General features: G+C 34.9%; 1 protein-coding gene and 1 long non-coding RNA gene across 3 annotated transcripts in view; one reads left to right on the top strand and one right to left on the bottom strand.

Annotated features, from left to right (window-relative positions):
- Nucleotides 1–97: 97 nt before the first annotated feature.
- Retm (real-time) overlaps nucleotides 98–22,516 on the top strand; it is a 56,711-nt gene continuing 34,292 nt past the window's right edge. Inside the window, exons 1-6 of the mRNA XM_072020419.1 lie at nucleotides 98–431; nucleotides 518–618; nucleotides 7,056–7,205; nucleotides 8,854–8,985; nucleotides 15,576–15,704; nucleotides 15,784–15,887. Coding sequence (XP_071876520.1) covers nucleotides 556–618; nucleotides 7,056–7,205; nucleotides 8,854–8,985; nucleotides 15,576–15,704; nucleotides 15,784–15,887 — 578 coding nt within the window. The 5' untranslated portion in view covers nucleotides 98–431; nucleotides 518–555. The remainder of the gene's footprint in view (nucleotides 432–517; nucleotides 619–7,055; nucleotides 7,206–8,853; nucleotides 8,986–15,575; nucleotides 15,705–15,783; nucleotides 15,888–22,516) is intronic.
- LOC139996232 (uncharacterized) lies at nucleotides 1,299–6,459 on the bottom strand. Of its 2 annotated transcripts, XR_011802172.1 has the most exons (4): nucleotides 6,169–6,451; nucleotides 5,276–5,405; nucleotides 3,232–4,079; nucleotides 1,299–1,614 (listed from the first exon to the last, which is right to left on the bottom strand). It is a non-coding gene; the product is annotated as an uncharacterized lncRNA (long non-coding RNA). The 2 variants fall into 2 exon arrangements; XR_011802173.1 differs by lacking the exon at nucleotides 1,299–1,614 and having other exon boundaries at nucleotides 2,461–4,079; nucleotides 6,169–6,459.

Genomic DNA, 22,516 nt, shown 5'->3' on the forward strand with positions numbered 1-22,516 from the left:
GTTATGTATAATGTAGTATCGATAATTATTTGAATATTTAAAATTTGTCTGTTTTAATCGTCCTTTGTTTATTTCGGTCTGATTGGTTCCAATATAGGGACCTGTGTCATACTTCTTGTATTGGTTTGTAGTTACGTTGGAATAGTTACAGTTGGTTACACACAATGGTAAGTTGGATTTGCGCCATTTGTCAAAGTTCATTAATATTTCTGTGCAATTTGTGTTTTTTTTTTGTTCCTATTTTCTGTATTATATGATGTAAACACTAATCGTCGAATCTTTCCTTATAACTTGTACAACTTAAAATACTTCGTGCCAAAGTTATTTCTAAATTATATAAAGTGCAGTGACATAAATATTGAATAAAATAAAAGAAGGTTAAGAATCGGCTAATTGTAACATTGTAACCTATATAATTTGCTTTTTCTTCGGTTAGTTATTAGTGGACCTGATTTGTTCTATTTAATTACACTAAGTTCAATTATTATAGTTCTATTCATTTCTACTTATATTGCAGTCTGAATTAGCAGCCAGTTTGTAAGAAGACATTGTGACATGGTTCAACAATATCAGTCACCTGTTCGGGTGTATAAGCATCCTTTTCCGCTCGTAATGATGGTGCGTTTGTTGTTAATTTTTTTATTTCATTATCATTATTTATAGCAACCTATATTACTTTTTAACTTACTGAATTACATTTAGTTTACGCTATATCATGTATGTGATGTGTATATTATGTACATATTATGTGTAATAAGGATTATATTACGTGTGTATATATGCAAATTAATAAGATGAACTATACATAATTTCAAAATTTGAAATTAGAAAACATGAATGCGTTATGTCTTATGAAGTTTGTTAATAATTTATAGTTTGTGTGGATTAAAATGTTATATTACCGCTGTATATAGTTACTTACAAAACTGAACATATACACAATACAGAAATCTGTATAGTTTAAATAACATGACAAATAAAGAGATCTTTTTGTAAATAAAATTGGTTGTAGGCATATGTTAGTAATTAATCATTCAATAAAATCATAAGAATTATATTAATATAATTTTATTTACTGAAATAAGCAAGATATAAAAATAGTATTTGCTACTACATAGCCTCATAATGCTATAAAATTTTTTGTACGTGTGATTGTGAGACCTGTATCTTTTTTGAATAATTATTTGATTTTGTGTAAATTGAATATATTAATTTTAAATTTATTGAGAAATATTACATTATTCTATAAATTTTGGTTACAAATCTTTTGCAATTCCCAACAATTTGCAAAGTTTATTCTATTTGCTATAGAAATGTATGGTTCCTTTTATGCTGCCCTATTATTATAACCGTCATTTTGTGGTATCCAAAACAGTTTCCATTGAAATAATTTCCCTACTTTCCAATAACATATCAATTGTTAATGTTTTTTACTTTAGGAGTAATTTTAATTTGCCTGATTATATATTCTCTATTTGTTTTAATTATAACATTTTTCTTTCCTTGTTTTGTCTTATTATACAGTGTCTAATTGTATCTATAAATATAATATATGTATTTCTTATCTTTTGTATAGTAGTGTAAGCTCTATTTATTATGTCTTACAGATTTGCGCTGAAAGTATAATTTTATCATTAATTTCCATATCGAAATGTTAGTCTCTGATCTGTTTAAAGCCATAATGCAAACTTTTATTAATACGTAAACAAAGAGAAATGATTATTGAACATAACATAGCGTAAGTTAAATATATGTTTTGGTGCTTTAGAAAATGCAGTTTTTAAGTAACTCTATCTATATAACAATTAATTCAATTTTTGGCAACAAAATGTACATATCATTTTATTTTAATGAATAAGATCATATTAATATAGCTGTATACAGTATTACGTTATCCCAAAAATTCAAGGTTGTCCCAATAGAACAAACTGGATCATACCTAATTCAGTAAAATAATATAAACAAAAAATGTTGTGCATCTATTATTTCTTTAAACAAATAGAAAAACAAAAGAAACTTTTGGGACTACCTAATAATTAATACATTGAAGATAGTATAGATGTAGTTGATTCATTCATGCTTTATAGTATTTCTATTATAAATTATTTACTATTTACATTATGCTAAAAATGCATGTTAAAATACAACTTATTTTGAAATAATTACATTGTTTTAATAAAAAATCATTTCAGATGCTAGCATGAACAAAATAATTGATTTTATTTCATTTATATATTTTTAATAGTATTGATATAAAGATTTTTATAAATGCCTATTAACTAGTAAATTAAATTTATTTTGAAGAATAGGTAATTCTCTTTAGATGTAATTTTTAAATTACAAATATTTTGTAATGCACATTTATGAAAATGTTACAAATAATTAAATTAAAATAATTTGTAATGTACAATTATAATACATTGTATTTAATATCATATGTAATATATAGTGCTATATATTTATTATCATCCTAGGTTAAAACCAAACTCATATTTGTAATTTTATAGTATATTAGATTGCATGGAAGAATTTATGTGCATCTATTATGTCTTTCATTATAGAAACGATATATATTCTATTCCAATTATTTATTTATTTATAGCACAGGTTACACATGTGACAACATTATTATTAATGTTGTTATAACATAAATGTATTTTATATATTTTTCACACATTTTAATTTGCCTTTATTATCTGTTTTGTGATATAAATAATATTTTCCCTTCTTTCTAACTGCTTAATCAACTAATTCTTATATTGATACAATATATTATTATATTATACTATTATAGTTATATTATATTATTATATTATAGTTATCTGGTGCAATAACCTCCTTATGTTTAAATATACATACTATGGATATATTTCAACATTATATTATATTATAGTTATATTGATACACTAACTTTTATCAATAGTGCATATATTTAAATATACATATTATGGATGTATTTCAATATAATTAGATACATGTATACATTTCAATGTATTTAGATACATTATAGATATTATTTTCCTAATAAGAATATGTAACCTTCAGTTTTGATATATCCAAAATGTTTGTGATAATTTATAATTATTATTATATATATTGTTGTGCAATTCAACACCATCTTGTCAAATATTATAACAGGTTTAGTATATCATATTTGAAAATTGTTGATTAGTAAATATATTTGACTATTAGTTGGCATCATGGAATATAATAATTGAATCGTAGTATTACCTCCAGAGGTGTGCAAGAACCCGAAAATATCGGGTCGGATCAGGTCGAGAAATTTTTTCGGGATTGGATCAGGTCCCGAAAGTATCTTGAGACTCAAGACAGTCTCGAGAACTCGGACGATATTTCTAACGACTAGCTATATAGTGCTTGCCTATTCTATAACGAAGCTAGTTGCAAAACATTGTTCGAAAACGTTGTTTTCGAAATTGTGGGGAATTCCAATATTTTCGAGTCTCGAAATACTTTCGGGAACCGACTCGATCTCTGCTCAACCTGTTTCGAGCATCGGGTACCCGCACATCTCTACTTAATGAGTGCTGGACGTAGAATTTTCAATTTTTCGTGCATTTCTTCGATATACTGGTAATATATTTCGACTGTGATAGTCTCTTTTAAAATGAGTAATGAAGTACTCCAGTTATATTCCACTAATTGTTAACAATATCTTCCGAGGATAAAGCGACAAGGTTTTGGAGCATGAACAGTCAACTGATCTTTATCGAATCACTGCGAAGATCTCTTTCGATTGTCGTAAAGAACTTACTTTTCAATGTTGATAGTAATGCGATTAAAAAATGGCTCTCAATTACATGTGGTTAATAACGACGAGCACACATTCAATCACTGTAGCCCATATCTTGACATTTTTTCACATGACGCGACGCGGCATCTCGTCGGTACGAGACACGAACGGCTCGCAGTGTATCGGACATAATTTCTCGACGACATCTACTTTAAACGGAATCATTGAAAGTAAGTTATTCTTCACAAATTTTCGTTTCGTTCTGAGGTTCAAGGTCAACTGAAGGTCACCTTATTGTAGGTAATTGAATTGGTTCTCTTAGCGGCTGCAACGAAATGTAAAAAGTATATAAGATAACTGTTAAAAAACTCAAGATCATCTTGATTTCTTAGAAACTATAAGGCATCAACAAAACACAATGTATTCATCTGATCAGAGTTCTTAAATACAATAAATTTCACTTTAAACATTTTTTGATAAAATCAGTAGATAACGAATTATTTCGAGCGATAGTTTTTACTGATTCTGTGTACATATATACTATATATATTTATATTATAAATATGTACATGACATTATTAATTAATAGAATATGATATAGAAATAGAATGATCTTGTAAATCTTAAGGACGTGGGATATTGAATGCGAAAAAGTTGAGTAATAAGTTTAAGCTTCTTAAAATATCTATAAATATTACAAAATTAAATATCTCAAATAAATATAAGTACTATCGACTTGTATTTGGTGTTTATGAACATTTCTTCCTTTTGTATTTTTAAGCGAATTCTATGAATCTATTATATTATTTCTATCAGTAATTCAAAATTTTTTATTTAATTTTGAAAATCGATTCGATACAGTGCATTAGTATCATATTGGCGAGATATTTTATATATATAACTTGTAATTAACCAAAATTCCAATATTAAAAATTCGTCGAAAAAAGAGAAATGTCATTTACATATCTTTCGTATTTTACAATTTCTTCAGTTTAAATATTCACATTTATGTATGCACATGCATTCTTGTATTTACTTCAGTTGCAGTTTAATTTTTAAATGAATGCTATAGAGTGCATCTGTTATTTTCAAGAATAATACGTTTAAGCGTACATATCATTAAAAAAGTAAGGATATTTCTAATAATTTTGCGATATTCCTTGTTTTGGTACGTCACACATACAGTTTCAGGTGTTTAATTTAGAGCTAATTAATCCTTCAAAGACATTAACAAAAAGTAGAATACCATTTAAATTGCATTTCACTATATCTCATTTGCTCTCATTGATTCTCACTCTCATCATCAATTCAGATCCAAGAAAGCAAGCGGCAAGTAAGAGCAGACAATTCCTGACGTACCTACCTCCCTCGTTAACTGTCGTGGTGCGAGCTTGCAAGCTCCTGAGGCTGCGACAGCTAAGTTAGGCATCAACGAACAGTGGACATATCTCAGTAAGCAAATCAGAATATGAAACTGTCACAAACAATGCATGAAAAATTTGAAAATTGTTATACAATTACCTTCGCAAATGAACTTCTTGGTGGACGGTATTTTGTACTTCAAATTATTGACACTGATAACAGTGTTATATCAAACTTATAATTATCATATTCTTTCATATGCTGTGTGCAAACATACAGGATGGAATGTCTATATAAAGAGAGATTACGGACATAAAAGATAGATATTGAAACTGAAGTATTTTTATGTATTAAGATCTCAAAAAAAGAGTTAAAATTTTTAAAAATTCAATTTGGAAATTTTGTAAACATGAACGAAGATTATTTTTAAAAGATGTAAAGCAGTGAGGATAAACATATTTATTGTTCGTTTCTAAAGCGATACATAATCTTGAATTTAGAAATGAAATTTTGCGTAAGAATATTGATGTGAAATAGTTTCTGCATTCACAAGTTAATTAGGTAATTATTTAAAAAAGGGAGCCCCAATTCTAGTTTTGTAGGATTTCGGATATGTTACGGAGGGGAGGGCCCTGAGTCCTGAGTAACACGTACTTCGTCCGAGGCGTGGGATCATCATAATTCAAAAGTTAGATTAGGTTAGATTATTTAAAGGATCTGGACGCTCGGCTCCCATATTTAACTTAACCTAAACTAATCATACCTTACCGCTATTAGGATAGCAATCCTATTGGAGTAAATGTAATGTAAAAAGTACCACTTTCTTTTTGTCACAACTTTTGAACCACAAACGTCCCATGCCTTGGACAAAGTGTATGTTATTCAGGACTCAGAATCCTCCTCTCTACAACATATCCGAGATTTAACAAAATCGGAATTGAAGCTCCCCTTTTACATAATTACCGTTAATTATGTAGTATGTTTAGAGCCAGCATTGATCAATTTTAAATTAGAAGAGGAGTGACATAGTAATATTAGAAATACAGTAATACCTCGATACTTGCCGGACACGATGTTCTTTCTAATTTCAAGGTCTTCATCCCTAATATTTCGTGGAGTTCCGCTCAAAGGGTCCTAGTGTTCCCTTTGAGATATTGCAAAGCTCGACGGCTAAGTAGCATAATTTGATCCCAATTCAAATGTTAATGAGGCAATACTAATTCAATAATGAACATTTTTTATCTTTGACTTTTTTTAAATTAAACTTTTCCTAATGTATTTGCGATACTTTTCTAACTATAGTAAGATCAAATACGATACATCTTAAATCACATTTACATACATACTTAACAAGCAAAAAAAAAAAAATGAGTTCTATTCAACAAAAATAAAAGATCAAAATCATTGTTGCACTAACATTGTTTAACTAACCGATATGTTTTCATTGATCTCTTTCTTTTTCATTCGTACCAATATTTATTGTTAAAATCAAAATAATTGGCGATCGTACGTCTCGGCTTTCCGGCAATTATCAAGACATTTATTGTATTATTTACTAAAATTTACCTTGAAACGTACGGTTATCTATTCCACTTCATAATTATTTCTTTTTTTAGTAGTTTGTGCTAATCATATTCCTAGCAAAAAAATCAGAAAGTGTATAAAAACTGGAGTTAACCAGTTTGAGTTCTAAGAGATTTAACTATCATATGAAAACATTGTAGCAATGAAGTGCATTGCTATCTATTTGGAGAAAGAACGAATTAGATAGTGTTTAGGATTATTTGCTATTTTTACCAAAAACTTGATCAATTTACTAATATGTGCCCTTGTTTTACTATTTAATTTTGTGTTTTATATTTTACGGATTTTGCATGAACTATTAATGTCAACGTATAACTGTTATATAAGTTCTCACAAATGTTAATTTTGTTTGTAGGCATATGAACGCAGATTTCCTACTTGCCCAAAAATTCCTGTTTTTGTCGGCTGCGAGATAGTTTCAGACGAAGAAAGTAAAAATGGTTCAATTAGAATAACAGAACGACGCTGTAAATTAAATGTTGAAGCACCGTATATTTTAAAAAAGGTATGTATGTAAATATATGTATATGTATAATATAGTATGTAGTTGTTTTTTAGGTTTTCTATATCGGATGATATAGGCCGGCTGGGTTAAACAATTTTTCTATTCTTCTCATAGATGGAATGGATGATATGGAGCATTCTTGTTTTTTATGGATTGTTTCGGTGTCTTTTTCCTCTTTCGTGGTTCTTATTGATTCTGAAAGTTTAAAGATTAAGTCGCTTAGTTGTATCGGTTGGAAGTGTGAATCTTCTCATGATATCAATAGCGGTCTTTTAATCCCGGTTTTATTTATACTTGATTCTTCTGTTTTGTCAGTTTGATGTCTTTAATATTCCAGGAAATCTGGAGGAGATTTGGACTTGTGGTAGTCTGATAACTATCTATAGCTACTATTCTCGTTTGTGTTGTTGTTATTTTGAGCATCGTTTAGCAATGTATCTATTCTGTTTACACATGAAGCCGCTCTGCTATCCTGTGTAGGTGAAAATTTTGTTTTCAGCGTCATCAAACGTAACTGTGAACGACCTTCGTATTATTTCAGCATCCTCTGGATATACATAAACTTGTTGTCTCAAGGCTAAGTATATGCAAAAATTCGGGATCAGAGATTCCTACTTTTAAATATGTTGTTTTTTAAACATATCCTGGATTGTAAAGTTGGAGATTGTTGGTGCAATGTTCAAAAGTATGATCCGATGTGGGACGAATGTCTATGTTCTTATTATTTGTTGTTATAGACTTATATTCCGATGTTTGGTTTATAAGGATCATTTTTTTGTACAACTACATGCAGACTCTTTTGTTCGAAATTCAATAAATATTTTATTGATTTAAGTCCTATTATATTTCCGATGGCTCAAGCATATTGGTTGGTGTTTATTCATATTTTATGACATTCACGTAGGAGGTTTTCGGTTCAGTTTCTGTTCATGGTTTGGGTTCTTTGCTCAGTGATCGACTAGGTGAGATTCCTGTACTCATAGATATTACGTATGTGTTGGCTCTCTGTTTCCAGCATGATAATATGTATGATATACGTATATAGGAGCCAGGAGACAGTTGGTGTAGTGGTATTATTACTACCACTAACCTAGTATCGCTAATATTAACACCATTTCTTTCGCTGCTACTATCACTTGCTTCAGAATGGCACATACTGGAGATACGTGCTATTGTCAAATACGTGCTATCGCGATGGAAGCCAAGGCAAGGTTGTTAAGGGTGTTATTTGCGTAGTCTATAGGTTAAACTTAAAAAAATATTTAGTATATGCACATAGATAAATTATCTAAATAATTCGTTAATTTATATGAATAAAAATATGCTTTAGAAAAATAATATTTGATCTCAGAAAAGATATCTATCATTTTATAATTGGGTCACCTCCTTAATCGCAATGAGATGTTTCAAGAAATGTAAAATAATCTAAAATATAATAGAAGTACTATTTCAACGAGTAATACACATAACAATCGATAATCACTTCAAATATGTAAAACTTATATGTTTTTTAGCCATAAGAGTAAGAGTAAGATACATTTTTTAATAATATACATATAAAACACCAAACATTACGACGTCTATACAAAATTTAACCGATATGTTTTCGTTCTTCCCTAGAAATTTTTACTCTTGTCGTTTGTTTCAGATCATTGGAGTAGATTTTGTATACTTTATTCAAAGGAATGTTTTAAATAGACGAAATAGCGTTCTAGAAATAGAAGCGTATAATGAAAGTTTTTCATCTAGAGTATCGGTTATCGAAAAGTGCAGATATTTTGTAAGTATTTAGCATAATTTAATCATTATTTGACATTTTTATTGCTATTTATAACATATTTTGTCGTATTTATAATTTATGAAAAAATGATATATGAAGTAATTAAAGAACTTAATTTGGTCAAACAGAGTAAGTTTTACAACAAACATCTCATAAATAAATGATTTGTATAAAAGTTACAAAAAGAATTTTTTAATAATTTATCTTTAACAACAGTTCAATATATGTAGCTATAAACATATGTAGTGAATTGCTTGTGTTTTGGTTTAAAATAGAAAATCTGGAAAATTTAAGAACAATTTTATATTTAATAATTCACACAATACCTAATCCTAATTATTATATTAGCGGTACTGCTTTACCGGTATATTTAGCACGCGTTACTAATTATGTATCTATTAAAGAAGAGAATTATTATAAAATTGGTGGAACAGTAACAGAATAGATAAATGTTTAATTAAACTTCTTTTCATTTCCATATTTATTTAATTAAAAGCTAATTGATTAAACTTTTATTAAACTAATTAAAACATTCTGTTTGAACTTCCTTCCAACGATTTAAATTTTAAATGAGTCGAGTATTACGATTTTAATGTATATTTTACTATTAAGTGTATTATTTATGAATGTGATTCTATTTTTTCTGCCAAACCGAGCCGTAACTGACTTGTACCATAACGGACGTTATTCTCGTACTGAAGATAACATTTTTTAATTACGAGACGAGCCAATATGGTATAGTTTCACAGTTCAATTTTTTTTTTTCATGTTTCAGTAAACGTAATAGATTTTTAATATTGCTTGATACATCAAATGTTATAAATGCTTACAATTGATCCCGCAGTACCATAGAAGTCAAACATATTTCATTAATAATTTACTTCTAGAAATTTATGAATGTTTCTAGACAGAATCTGTTTTGTGCATTCTATCAGTTTTTTAAGTTTTCTAATTCATTATAATTTGCTTTTCTACTCCCCATTATAATTTACGAAATTTGTACCAACTTTTGTTCTTGAAATAAAATTTTCTTTCTATATACGTATATCTGTTATCAAAATTGCTTCATTTAAAATGGTAATTTTAAAGTAAGTGTAGAAATCTCTTTAGCGTGGTTAGAAACCTCTGGATCGATGCAGATTTGCAAAAAAATGGTTCGTGTAAAATTGACTTTGAGTTTCACAGACAAAAATATTTTTAAACTCGTATTCTACTGATCACGAGAAATGAAAGTCTCAAAGAAACCATTGGTCGCAACTCGACCGTTCTCTTGGAAAAGAAATGTCCAATAAAGTGCCACTAGTTTTGGAATTCACTTTATTTGTAATGTGTTTATATCGTGTAATCAGATGCCAGGAAAATAGCACCTATTCTTGCACATAAATGCCTCAGATTCACTATTGCATATCCCATATTTTCTTTTCTTTCTTTCTTTTTCCTTTTCTTTCTCTCTTTCTGTCTGTTTAAACAGCCCCGAATTCGCATTTCTACATTTCAAGTTTCCCCCCAAGGTTACATATTGATTTTACATGGTAAAAACATATTCAATCAGATGTTGCAACAGTTTAATCTGTTTATTTGAATTATAAACAATTTCTTCTCTCTCAAAGAAAAAAATCTCGTGAACAAAGAAGCCGCACGAGGAGCAGGTCTACGTCCTATCCATCTTATTCAAAACATTTCGTTTAAAAATTACTGCTCGGCTATGGTAAAATGGAATACCATCGTGCATAAAATAGATGAAATGACGATTCTGCCATGATATGATATCACGTAATTCGCTTAGGAGATGTGAGCGTAAAAATTGCAAATATGTTGAACTTATTATGAATGTAGGTAAAAAAAAAAAAAAGAGAGAAAACTGGAGCTAAAAATATAATTTTCAATAGTTCCTGCCTCTACATTTCTGGTGAATCATCCTTGGTTAAATCTTTCAACCATTCAAAAATTTCAATGGATTTCCGTAAGACCAAATCTTGGCATTTTGTCGATTCAGGATACTATAACTGAAAAACGGCTTTCATCTGTAAATAATACCTGCTCCAAAAAGTGTGGATCGCGTTACAGCTTATGTAGTATCCAATGGCAGAAATTTCATCGAGCAGCATAATCATTTGGTTGGAGTGCTTGAACGCGGCGAATTCTGTAAGGTCATACGCTTTCTTCTCGAATTGTTCGTCGCACCGTCGTGTGATTTATTTTCAGTCCACAAACTATGTTATGTAAGTCCAACAGTGGACAAGCACGATCAAAAGCGATAATTAACCTGTTCTTCTTTACGCTAATTTATGCGGAGTCGATTTGCAATATTAAGTTTTGATTACCAAACCGTTAACATAGCTGCAAAAAATATCATTGTTACGGTTTATTTCCTGCACGTAGAGATGTTTTTCTGTATTCTGATATATTTTACGAGCTAATCTATAATTTCTTGTTGCTAAATAGCACGCTACTTATTAAATGTGAATATAAATGTAAACACATTATGAATAAAGCCAGTTTAAGAATTTTTTAGGAAAAGCGATCATTTGCTATCCATGCTTCGAGTTGTTGATTCGAGACTTTTATTCCTGGCGATCAGTAGAATACGTTACAATAAAAAATTTTTGACTTTGAAATTGATGCTCAAGGTCAATTTTTAACGAACTATTTTTACAAATCTCCACTGTCCCAGAGGTGTAGAGTTACGCTATGGTGTTTTTTTTACACTTACTTTTTATAAACCCTTTTATACACCAGCATTATAATACCATATGTGTCATTATGATATTTCGATCTTATTCTACTTTATTGTTAACCTTTTGTAAACCTTTGATTTTTGGAAAAATAATTTTTAAATTTTTTAAAAATTGCTTCAGAGTGATATTTCAGTAAAAAAGTTTCTTGTCTTCATATTACTTGTTATTTAATATGAATCATTAAAACGAGTCATGTTATTTAAATTAAAAAAAAGATATTACGCCTTCTGTTCTACCGTATACTATGGATGAATGAAAATCAACTCGAAATCTATATACTAATTTAAGAGTAGAATCGATTAAGAAATACTTTACTGTTGTATGATGGAAACTTTTAATAGTCGCACTAATCCTGACATTTTTAAATCAGTTCCATTTATGACAAGATACGACTATGCGTTTACCTTCGTTCATACATTATAGTATCATTAGTATTTGTAAGTATGAAACCGGAATTTGCCTATAGCTGGCCCTAGCTGATAATGTAGTTATCACTAAACTGTTGATGCCAAAAGTCTTTGTCTCACAAACATTTTCGACTCAGAACAATACAAGTTTCATACAACAGCATAGTTTGTAATAGCGTTGAACATATCGAATTTTATGCCTGGAAACTACGATTTGCAGACAGCATTGATTTTCTGTTACCATTTGAAGAAAACTGCTGCGGAATCGCATCGAATGCTTGTCGAAGCTTACGGTGAGCATGCTCTTGGTAAATCACAGTGCTTTGAGTGATTTAAAAAATTCAGAAGTGGCAATTTTGACGCGAGGAACGAAGAACGTGGAAGACCACCGAAAAAGTTTCAAGACAGAGAATTGCAAGCATCGTTGGATGAGGATGACGCTCAAACGCAACAACAACTCGCTGATCGATTAAACGTGACACGAGAAGCCGTCTCCATACGTTTGAAAGCCATGGGAAAGATCCAGAAGGTGGGAAAATGGGTTCCACATGAACCGAACGAAAGACAGCAGGAAAACTGAAAAACCACTTGCGAAATGCTGCTCGCCAGATACAAAAGAAAGTCATTTCTCCACCGAATTGTAACTGGCGATGAAAAGTGGATATATTTTGAGAATCCTAAGCGTAAAAGATCATGAGTAGCTCCAGGCGAACCACCGACATCGACTACAAGACCAAATCGCTATGGACGGAAGACAATGCTCTGTGTTTGGTGGGATCAGAAGGGTATGATCTATTATGAGCTGTTAAAACCTGGCGAAACCGTTAATACTGAGCGCTACCGACAACAAATGACCGATTTGAATCAAGCTTTGCGTGAAAAACGACCAGAATATCAAAAAAGGCAACACAAAGTAATTTTGCTTCATGATAATGCACCATCACATACAGCAAAACCGGTCAAGGAAACGATTGAAGCGTTCAGTTGGGAAATACTTTCGCACGCGGCTTACTCGCCAGACTTGGCTCCGTCCGATTACTATTTATTTGCATCGATGGGACACGCACTTTCTGACCAGCACTTCGCTTCTTACGAAAATGTACGAAAATAGCTCGATGACTGGTTTGCCTCAAAAGAGCGACAGTTTTTTTGGCGTGGCATCCACCAATTGCCAGACAGGTGGGAAAAATGTATAGCTAGCGATGGGCAATACTTCGAATAAAATATTTTTAATCATTTTCATACAATAAACGTGTATTTTCTATACAAAAATTCCGGTTTCACATTTACATACCTGGTATAATATTAAGACATTTACAGAAAATAAGGTAAACATAAGTAGGAATGTATTAAAGCATTTAGAATTATTATTTCATTTAGACTCTTGGAATAAAAAGAATCTGTATAATGTAAAAATCTAATCAATTGTATATAATATCTTCTCGTTATGACCGATGAAAGTTGGCATTTGTATTATTACACTTTCCATTGTATTTATTATTCTTTGATTTCATGAATTTCATAAGTGAAGTCATGAATCAGATTCAGAGTTTTAGTAAATATCGAAGTAAATATTGTAATTAGTCCTCGCGATTTTAAACGCGTACCGATAAGCCCTGGGATCTATCACTCTCTCGAATTTTGTAAGTGTCAACGGCTATGGTTACGTATTTATTAGCATTCGAACGTCCAAGATGTACGTTCGCCCTGGCGACATCCGCTGCTTTCATCGCTTGCGATGAATTCGAATTGCGTATTTGCCTACGTCCTCGTTCTTACAAGTCGTGAACCCATTGTGTTCACTATAAAATTTGAAAACCTTGTTTGTGCTGATGGTCATTGCAATAAAACGAAGCCGCCTGGCGGATTAGAAGAAGAAGAAGATCTACGCCTTATTGACTTCCACACACATCCCGCCATTCTCGTTCCTAACTTACATTCTCAGCGTCAAAACAGTTATCGCGCTATCGACCATTTTTGAGTCCTTCGAGCTGGATCGGCAAGAGCAACGAAGAACCAGGCATCATAGACAAGCTCATCCAAGAGATTTGGCTTATGGCTCGTGAGATGCTGTGTCTTGTAGAGAATTGCAAGAAAGTGAGCTAGCCTAATCTGGTTTGGGCAAGGCTCGGCTGGAGAGCTTGAGAAAATCTTGGGAGCAGCGTCAGCATTTGAACTTGCAATTGGAGTTGCAAGTTCCGATAATGGAGCGAAATTATCTCTATTCCGCTAAGCAGGAGTTTCTGTCGATCGAGGACACCTATTAGGCAGTACAAGATTACCTCAGTGGCGTGATTACAGCTACTAAGACGCTTTCAATGCAGGACACGAGTGGCCGAGACCAGTTGTCGCACATCGCCATTCCACCCTTCTTAGGAAAGTACGACGACTGTCCCGGTTTTGGTGATGTTTTTTAGACCCTTATAAAGGGAAACGAGTAGCTCAATTTCAAAATGGGGGAACGTTGCAAAAACGTTATGATACAAGCATGTTATCTTACAGAAACTCTTGTCTGATTTCATGATGTTACCCCCCACTCTGTCGAAGAGCTAACCGGTGAACTCTCTCGACTTCGTGATATAATAAACCGTTCTATTGCGATGTTTGCGAATCAGGACTGACAGACCAAATAATGAGAGGATCTTCTTATCTACGTCATTACGCAGAGATTGGACAAGAAGATTCTCAAAGAATGGGAATTCTTCTGAGGCCTTCCACCTGCTCCGAACTCGAAGCGTCCCTCGAGGCCCGCATTCGATTTTTGGAAGCCGTCTACACTACAACTAACGTGATCTGTTACACCCAATTTCGAACTCAGGCCTTGTACGTCATACACGCGCGCCTGCTTCGGTGGGCCAAGCCGAGCGATGCCCGATGTACGGAGCTCAGCACGCGTTATATGCGAGCGTTGCGTGTGGCACAACATCGCAGCATCGTAGAACGCATCATTCGTGATTGCATTTCTCTGCCCTTGCCAGAGAAGGGCCTAATACCCTTGTACGCGAGGAAACGTTCACCAACGTCGACCCGGTGGCGCCACGCAACTGCCTCGCGCGTTCAGCACAGAGTGCATCGCTGATGGCATTAGACACTAACAATAACACTTACGGACATCGTCGCGGTTCAGTTCGGGGATTCTGCATGCGTTCATGCGCTCCCTGACCAAGGATCCGAAGTATTGTTCGTTTTCGAAGCCTCGTGTAGACTCTGTGTGTTCTGAAGCAACGTGTGTTTACCGCTGTTAATGGCCTCGATTCGGCACCCCGGTTCGACAGTCCGGTCGGTGATTGGAGGGTCGGATACTCCGGGTTGCACGTTGACGATCCTAGTATTTTACAGCTTTTGATTATTAGACATATTGCTAGGAACGGCATATAATAAGAAGATTCTATCTGTATGTTATCAGTTTGTCACATCAAGACTAATGAACATTGTATATTTACAGGTTCATCCTGAAAATCCAGAATGGACATGTTTTGAACAAACTGCAAGTTTAGATATTAAAAACTTCTTTGGTTTTGAAAATTCAATGGAAAAATTAGCGATGAAACAATATGCTCAAAACATTGCAAAGGTAATATTTTTTTACACTAAATTGTTTGTCTGTAACTTTTATTATTTAAATGAAAGGTTACTAATAGAAATCATTACAGGGCAAGGAAATAATTGAGTACTTCATAAATCAATTAAAAGAAGAGGGTATTGTATATGTACCTCCATGGAAGGACCCAAGTGATACATCTGAGAAGGATGAAGGGTAAGTTTGAATAAGTGTGTTTTCAGATTGATATAAATTATTAAATCGTTTAGAAAGAAGAAAAAACACAATAATGATAACTTTATAAACTTTATTATATAAATAGATAAAAATGTTTTTAATGAATTGAATAACAGAAATAATTTTGGTTAACTAGGTTGCACACATCCTATAATGTTGCTTAGTTAGTTATTTAGGTTGTCTTATATTCGCTTTGTGTAATGACCACCAGAGGTCAGGGATATTTTGGTTGACTTTTAAATATCAATAACTATTAAACACAATCTCAAATGTAACTTTTTAATTCTCTAGTTCTGTGCTACTTTAGCTTGTAAGAAAACCTTTCAATTTTATATCTTTTACAAAATAACCTGCATACTTGGAAGATCAAACGAATTTACCTGTAAGTGAAGTACGATCGCAATTATATGAAGAACCTCGATCGAAGAAATTACTAATACAATCACGAGGCTCTTCATATAATTTCAATTGAACTTTACTTAAAGCAAGTTTGTGTGATCGCCCAATTAGATTTCATTCGCCTTGTTCTCCAGATTATCTATGTAGTCATTCGGAGAAAAAGTACAAATTTAAATGCAAGAATTTATATTGATATAGTACCGCTTTTTTATAATCCTTGATACAATCTTTCATCTTAAAGTACTCTTAACCTTCTTATAACAAATATTTGATTATAAATGACTATATCACTCTTGTAACGAACTCGTAATTATCTGACAATGTAGGCCTATTATAGAATCTGGCGAACGTCTGAGAGCTTACCGATTTTCCTGCAATTCGTCTAATCATGTTAAGATCCAGTCTGTTCGACCGTTCGCTGGAGAGACGCGTTTGCCGTAGACCGCGTCAACGAGAGTCGTAAATTCTCGTTACGATTCGATAATCGACACCACTGTGGCAGCACTCGACAACAAATACCGCCACTAGACATTAACTAGAACCGGACGACGATAGCGCAGTGATTAGCGTCTTTGGTTATGAACGTTCAGGACTCAGGTTCGAATGCTGGTACCCGTAGTCCGATATTTTTCTTCCACGACACAATAATTAGGAAGCAAATATAATAGACCCCCCCCCCAGCAGCGACATCTGCAGCCAACTACTACAACTATCACGGGCCTAGTCCACCACACCACGAATTGGTCGATCCCCTATTTCGATTAGGATAATAGAGATGATTGACTGATTATAACACTGAAGTAACAGGTTACAATATATACTTTGTTACGACCGTTCGCGGAGAGACGCGGTTGCGAGGAAAACGCGTCAGTGAAAGGCGTAAATTCTCGCTACGATTCGGCTAATCGACGCCGCGAAATAGTCGTTCCCCTTGTTTCGGTTAAAAATGGTTGAATGAATTTAACACTGTGTTAACAGGTTAACATAGCGTGTATATTCAACAACAAATCGTAATAATAATAAAAGCGTCACAAATTATTTGACGATGAATACAGTTAATGCGTTACAGAAATTCGACTCGACTTTCGTTATTTCTCGATATTCGTTAGACTAAGCGACTTTGTTCGTCAGAGCTCTTTGTTCGTCGGTGCGTACCGTATGAATTTTCAAAGGAAACTTTTCAAATGCGACTGTGCAGTTACAGTTTTCGAATGAGACTCTTCAGTTAGAGTGTTCGAATGAGACTACTCGGTTAGAGGTTTCGAATGAGACTGTTCGGTTAGAGGTTTCGAATGAGACTCTTGCCCTTAGACCGATTCTTTGTCTTTCGGGGAGACGAACCCCACTACGCTCGGATCACGCCACCGCTCGCGCCGATGATCACGTAGGCCGACTTCTTTGTTAGAAATAAAGTAACGGTCCGAAATCGACGGTTCCAGAACTCGCTGCTTGGTGACAACTATGTGCTTGTCGCGTAATTTTTAAAGTAAATACAAAAGGTTCGGTATAAAATCGAGTTTATTTGTCACAGTTAGGTTTTTTATTACAAAAGATCGCAAGAAGAACTGTTCGGACCTGTCTCGTACCATCAAGGAAGAAAGCTCGGTGTGGGTGTGCCCTTTTGAACTCAGAACGCGGATTCGTCGTCCACACTTTTCGGTAGAAAAATGAGGGTAATGATCCGCGATGCCCATTGGTTAATAAATGAAGTTGTAAAGACAAAAAAAACCAGATATGGGCATCCTTGTTCATGGGAAAAGTCTGTTATCTCGCCAGACACCCGCTTTCTCAGTAATAGTTAAGAGTGTGCAACAAACATGAAGACCATCTGTAAACCGAATATGTTTATGTGAAGAGAAATGAAACTGAACAGATTCGGTTTACGGTATCTCCTTAGGCCTGTTGCGGGTCAGTGTAACAATTTTTAGGTTTGACGCCCAGACTATGAGGAATCTCGCAAGGACCATCGCATCTGACGTAGCACGTGCTAAACAGAAATTTGATCCGTGACACGCTCATCGATACAGTGTATGTTTTTCGTCGGGCAGATAAGAAGATATGTCTGCGACGCTGGAGGACCGCGAACAACGGTTGGAAATACGATCTATGCTGAGCCTCGTGGCGTAACATACTTTATTCCAAAAATGGCTGGAAGTGAGGACAAGAAGATCATTAGGATTCGTGGAGATTGGCGTTAATGGTCGGGAATTAAGAATTGCCTCGATCTCAACGATAAGGGTATTAAAATCTTCTCTTCCACCATAGATCGACATGACCAACTAACGCCTGTACAGAAGCTACATTATCTCCAGGTATCCGTGACTGGTAGAGCAGCGAGATCTGCTCGATCATTAAACACTACTGAAGCTAACTAGCTAACGTCTGTATAACTATACAGACGTTATCGCCGCTCTCAAGGATAGATTCGATTGTCCACGACAAACTTGTCTACGTTACTTGTCTGCAATGCAGAACTATCCGAAATTGACCAAAAAGACAGCGGATACCTTAGCAAATTTAATCGACACTATCAAACACTATCTCAACGCATTGAAAAACTTAGGTGACCCTGTCACGTCAAACCAAGACACCATTCAACAAAGAGAACTCACCATACCCAACAAAGAATGCCTCTGTACACTCATTTATTAGACTTGGGAAAAAGGTAAACTGTACCATAACAACATCCATGACAACTCCGACAAGAAGAGCGCCAGAACCACACTATCCTCTACGACGAGGCGATCCACGGGGGCACGCATTCACCGCTGCACACTCTCCGTCGACATGCCCACTCTGCTAGGGATCACACGTGGGCCTGCGCACCTTCAAGGCAAAATCAGTCAACGAACGTCAAAGTCGTCAAGAAAGCATCCTTGTGCACCAATTGCTTAGGGGAAGGGCACTTGGTTTTTCATTGCCCTGTTGGATCCTGTCGCTTGTGCGGAAATCGTCACCACACACTTCTTCATCGGGACAAAGCTCACGTCAAGAATCGACCGATCACAACCCGCCGAACATTCAATCGATTACCTATACCTTCTTCAACATCTTCTTCAACACATCCTTCGACACCCCCTCCAACATCCCCTTCGACACCGCCACGTGTTCCATGAAAATCCTAAGTCCCTCATCCAGTCCGCGACAACGAAGAAGACAATGACTGCGAAAATCGACGGCTGCTAGGAGAACCGAATCACCAACAACCTTCGTATCAGAACCACTACATAACGGCCTATTAGTCACGGCCCAAATCAATATATTAAATGACAAAACCCAATCAGTCCGCTGTCGAGTACTGCTCGACACCGGTTCTAGCATGAATTTCATAACCGAAAGACTAGCAAACTCACTTGGACTCACGCAAAGGAAATGTTCGGTTCCCATTGGAGTTCTCGACACCTTATCAACGACTGCTAGACGTTACACAACGGTCACAATCAACGACTGCTAGACGTTACACAACGGTCACAATCAACTCCACGGACGGCACATACTCACGCACACTGACGTTCCTGATTATCCCAACCATATCGACATTGATCCTAGATGAACCTATAGATCGATCGACAATCCAGATGCCTAGGAATCTCCAATTAGCCGATCCAAGATTCCATATACCAGCTCATAATCAAACACGAACGTAAAATCCACCTACACTCCGGAACACAGGCCACGTTATATGCAGTAAGACGATACTGGCCAATCGATGGCCGAAATCACGTGTGTATTCCTTGCTGTCGAGCGAACCCACCTCCACTGGATTATGCCATGGGTGATTTCTCTGCGGCTCGGATAACCGAATCTCGCCTCTCCACCAATGTCGACTACTGCAGACCATTCTACATTAAAGAACGTAAAGATCGCAATCGTCGCCGAATTAAGATCTACGTCGTCATCTTTATATGTCTCGTAATCAAAGCGGTTCATATCGAGCTCGTCAGCGACTTGGCGAGCGAAGCATTCATCGCCGCTCTTCATCGCTCGACGAGGATATTGTTCAACGATACAATCGGACAATGGCACAAATTTTATCGGAGTCAATCACAAATTGAGAGAAATTGTGAGTCTCAGTCAATCCGATGATCATAAGGAAAAAGTTCAAGCCTTTCTAACCTTCCGGCAGATTTAATGGCGCTTTATACCCCCACACTCACCACACTTCGGAGGATTATGGGAAGCCGTCGTCTAGTCTTTCAAGCGTCATTTCAAACGTGTCATCGGTAACATATTGCTTACATTCGAAGATCTTAATGTAACGTTCTATTTAGTAGCCGACGAGAAGGTAGCGTCAACTGACGTTTAATGCAACTGGCAATAAGCTCCACTTTCGGCTAACCTGATATGTGCGGGAAAACCAGCACGGGAGAGGATTAAACTTGTTCGAAAGTAGATTATCAATATAAAATGTTTTATGAAAATCTTACTCAATTTCGATATTGACAATTGACTGACGGATATGAAATTCTTCGGTTGACAGGTAATGATTCTTCGGTAGATGACTGACTTTTCGATAGATAGATAGATGAACGCTAATTAATTTACTCGATAACCAAACGGTAAATATTCTCAAATTCAAACTCAAACTCGAACTTAAATTCATACTCCAAACTACTGCTGACTTCTCTGGGTCGCTACATTTATATCCGTCGGAGATAAAAAAATATCAGAGTCTTTCTTTTGAAAATGTTTGGGAAGATCCCCAACGTTTGTTCAATTGCCGACTTTGTTTACAATTTAAATCATCGTAATATCATTATAAAAACATAATATAAAAACGAAGTTAGATGAGTTTTCGCAAGATATAGTTTCTAGCGGCTTTAACTGCCTTTCACTTCAAATACTGTAAACACGGTTTCGAATAAACGTTTTAAATTATCTCGGTTTAAAAGAATTCATCAATTTTACTTTCGCGCCACGGATCGCGCGGATCGCGGGACGTGACACTTAATACCCTTATTATTGAGATCGAAGCATTTCTTAATTTCCGACCATTAACGCCAATCTCCACGGATCCCAATGATCTTTTTGTCCTCACTCCGGGCCATTTTCTCATTGGCAAGGCATTGGCGGACCTTCGGGAGAGAGATTTCAGGAAAACTACAGCAAACCGTCTACCTAGTTGGCAACATCTTCAATACTTAAAACAACACTTCTGGAGCTGATGATATCGGGAATACTTGAACGAGTTGACCAGTCGTAGCAAATGAATCAAGGGAGGTCACGGCATTCGAGAAGGCACGATCGTCATCATCAGGGAGAATAACGTGCCCTCAATGCAGTGGCCGTTAGGTCGAGGCATCAAGTTTCTTCCAGGCCCCGTCGGCATCATCCGGATGACCTCGGTTAAGACGTCATCCAGCATCTTGGATCGAGGTGTCAAACGGCTCGTACCTTTACCAAACCAACCCGAACAACAGAATCCGTACTACCATCAACCGAGAGGGAGTTGGATGGAAGATCAAATTAATTCTATATTCACAGAACCTTTGATCGGTACCCTCTCAATGGGGGGGAGGACGTTACGTCCCATTGACTTATACGGGCTGAAGTCTGTCCCTCAATCGGACGATGCAAATATAATAGGTCGGACCGCAATAATCCTAAGGCACGGTTATAAAACTAAATACTTTTTTTACTTTAACGTCAAGGCCCTTAATTGCTGCAACATAGCGGTCAAATCGAAACATTCCTTAGGGCTATTGTTCCAGTCAATAAAAAATGGGAAAAGTGGGTTTCCCGGAATTTTTACTCGCAAATAACCGGTGGTGGGACGACCAACGACCATCCCCGGTTCAGTATAAATACCGCCGTTACAGAACAAGTGTTTTAGTTTTGTTTTTTCTCTGATCAGTCACCGTACTCACGTGTATCTCGTACTCCGTTTTAACTTGTATTCTCTCTGTCGACATATCAACTGTTATATTTTATCTTATATCTATTAAGTTGTTGGGATAAAGTATATATCATAACCTGTTACTTCAGTGTTATAATCAGTCAACCACCTCTATTATACTAGTCGACCAATTTGTCGTGTAAAAATTAAGAAAAAACAAGAAACTTGTCAATTTCCGAACAGGAAATCGAGTTCTTTATTTTTTCACTCAATTTGTACAATTTTATTTTTGGTTCGCGATGATACACTTTCGATACTTAGGGTAGTTGAGAATTTTTTTAGACTAACTGGGCGATTCTGGAGGGAGCATTTA

This window comes from Bombus fervidus, chromosome 17, assembly GCF_041682495.2.
Source record: "Bombus fervidus isolate BK054 chromosome 17, iyBomFerv1, whole genome shotgun sequence".
Classification (NCBI taxonomy): Eukaryota; Metazoa; Arthropoda; class Insecta; order Hymenoptera; family Apidae; genus Bombus; species Bombus fervidus.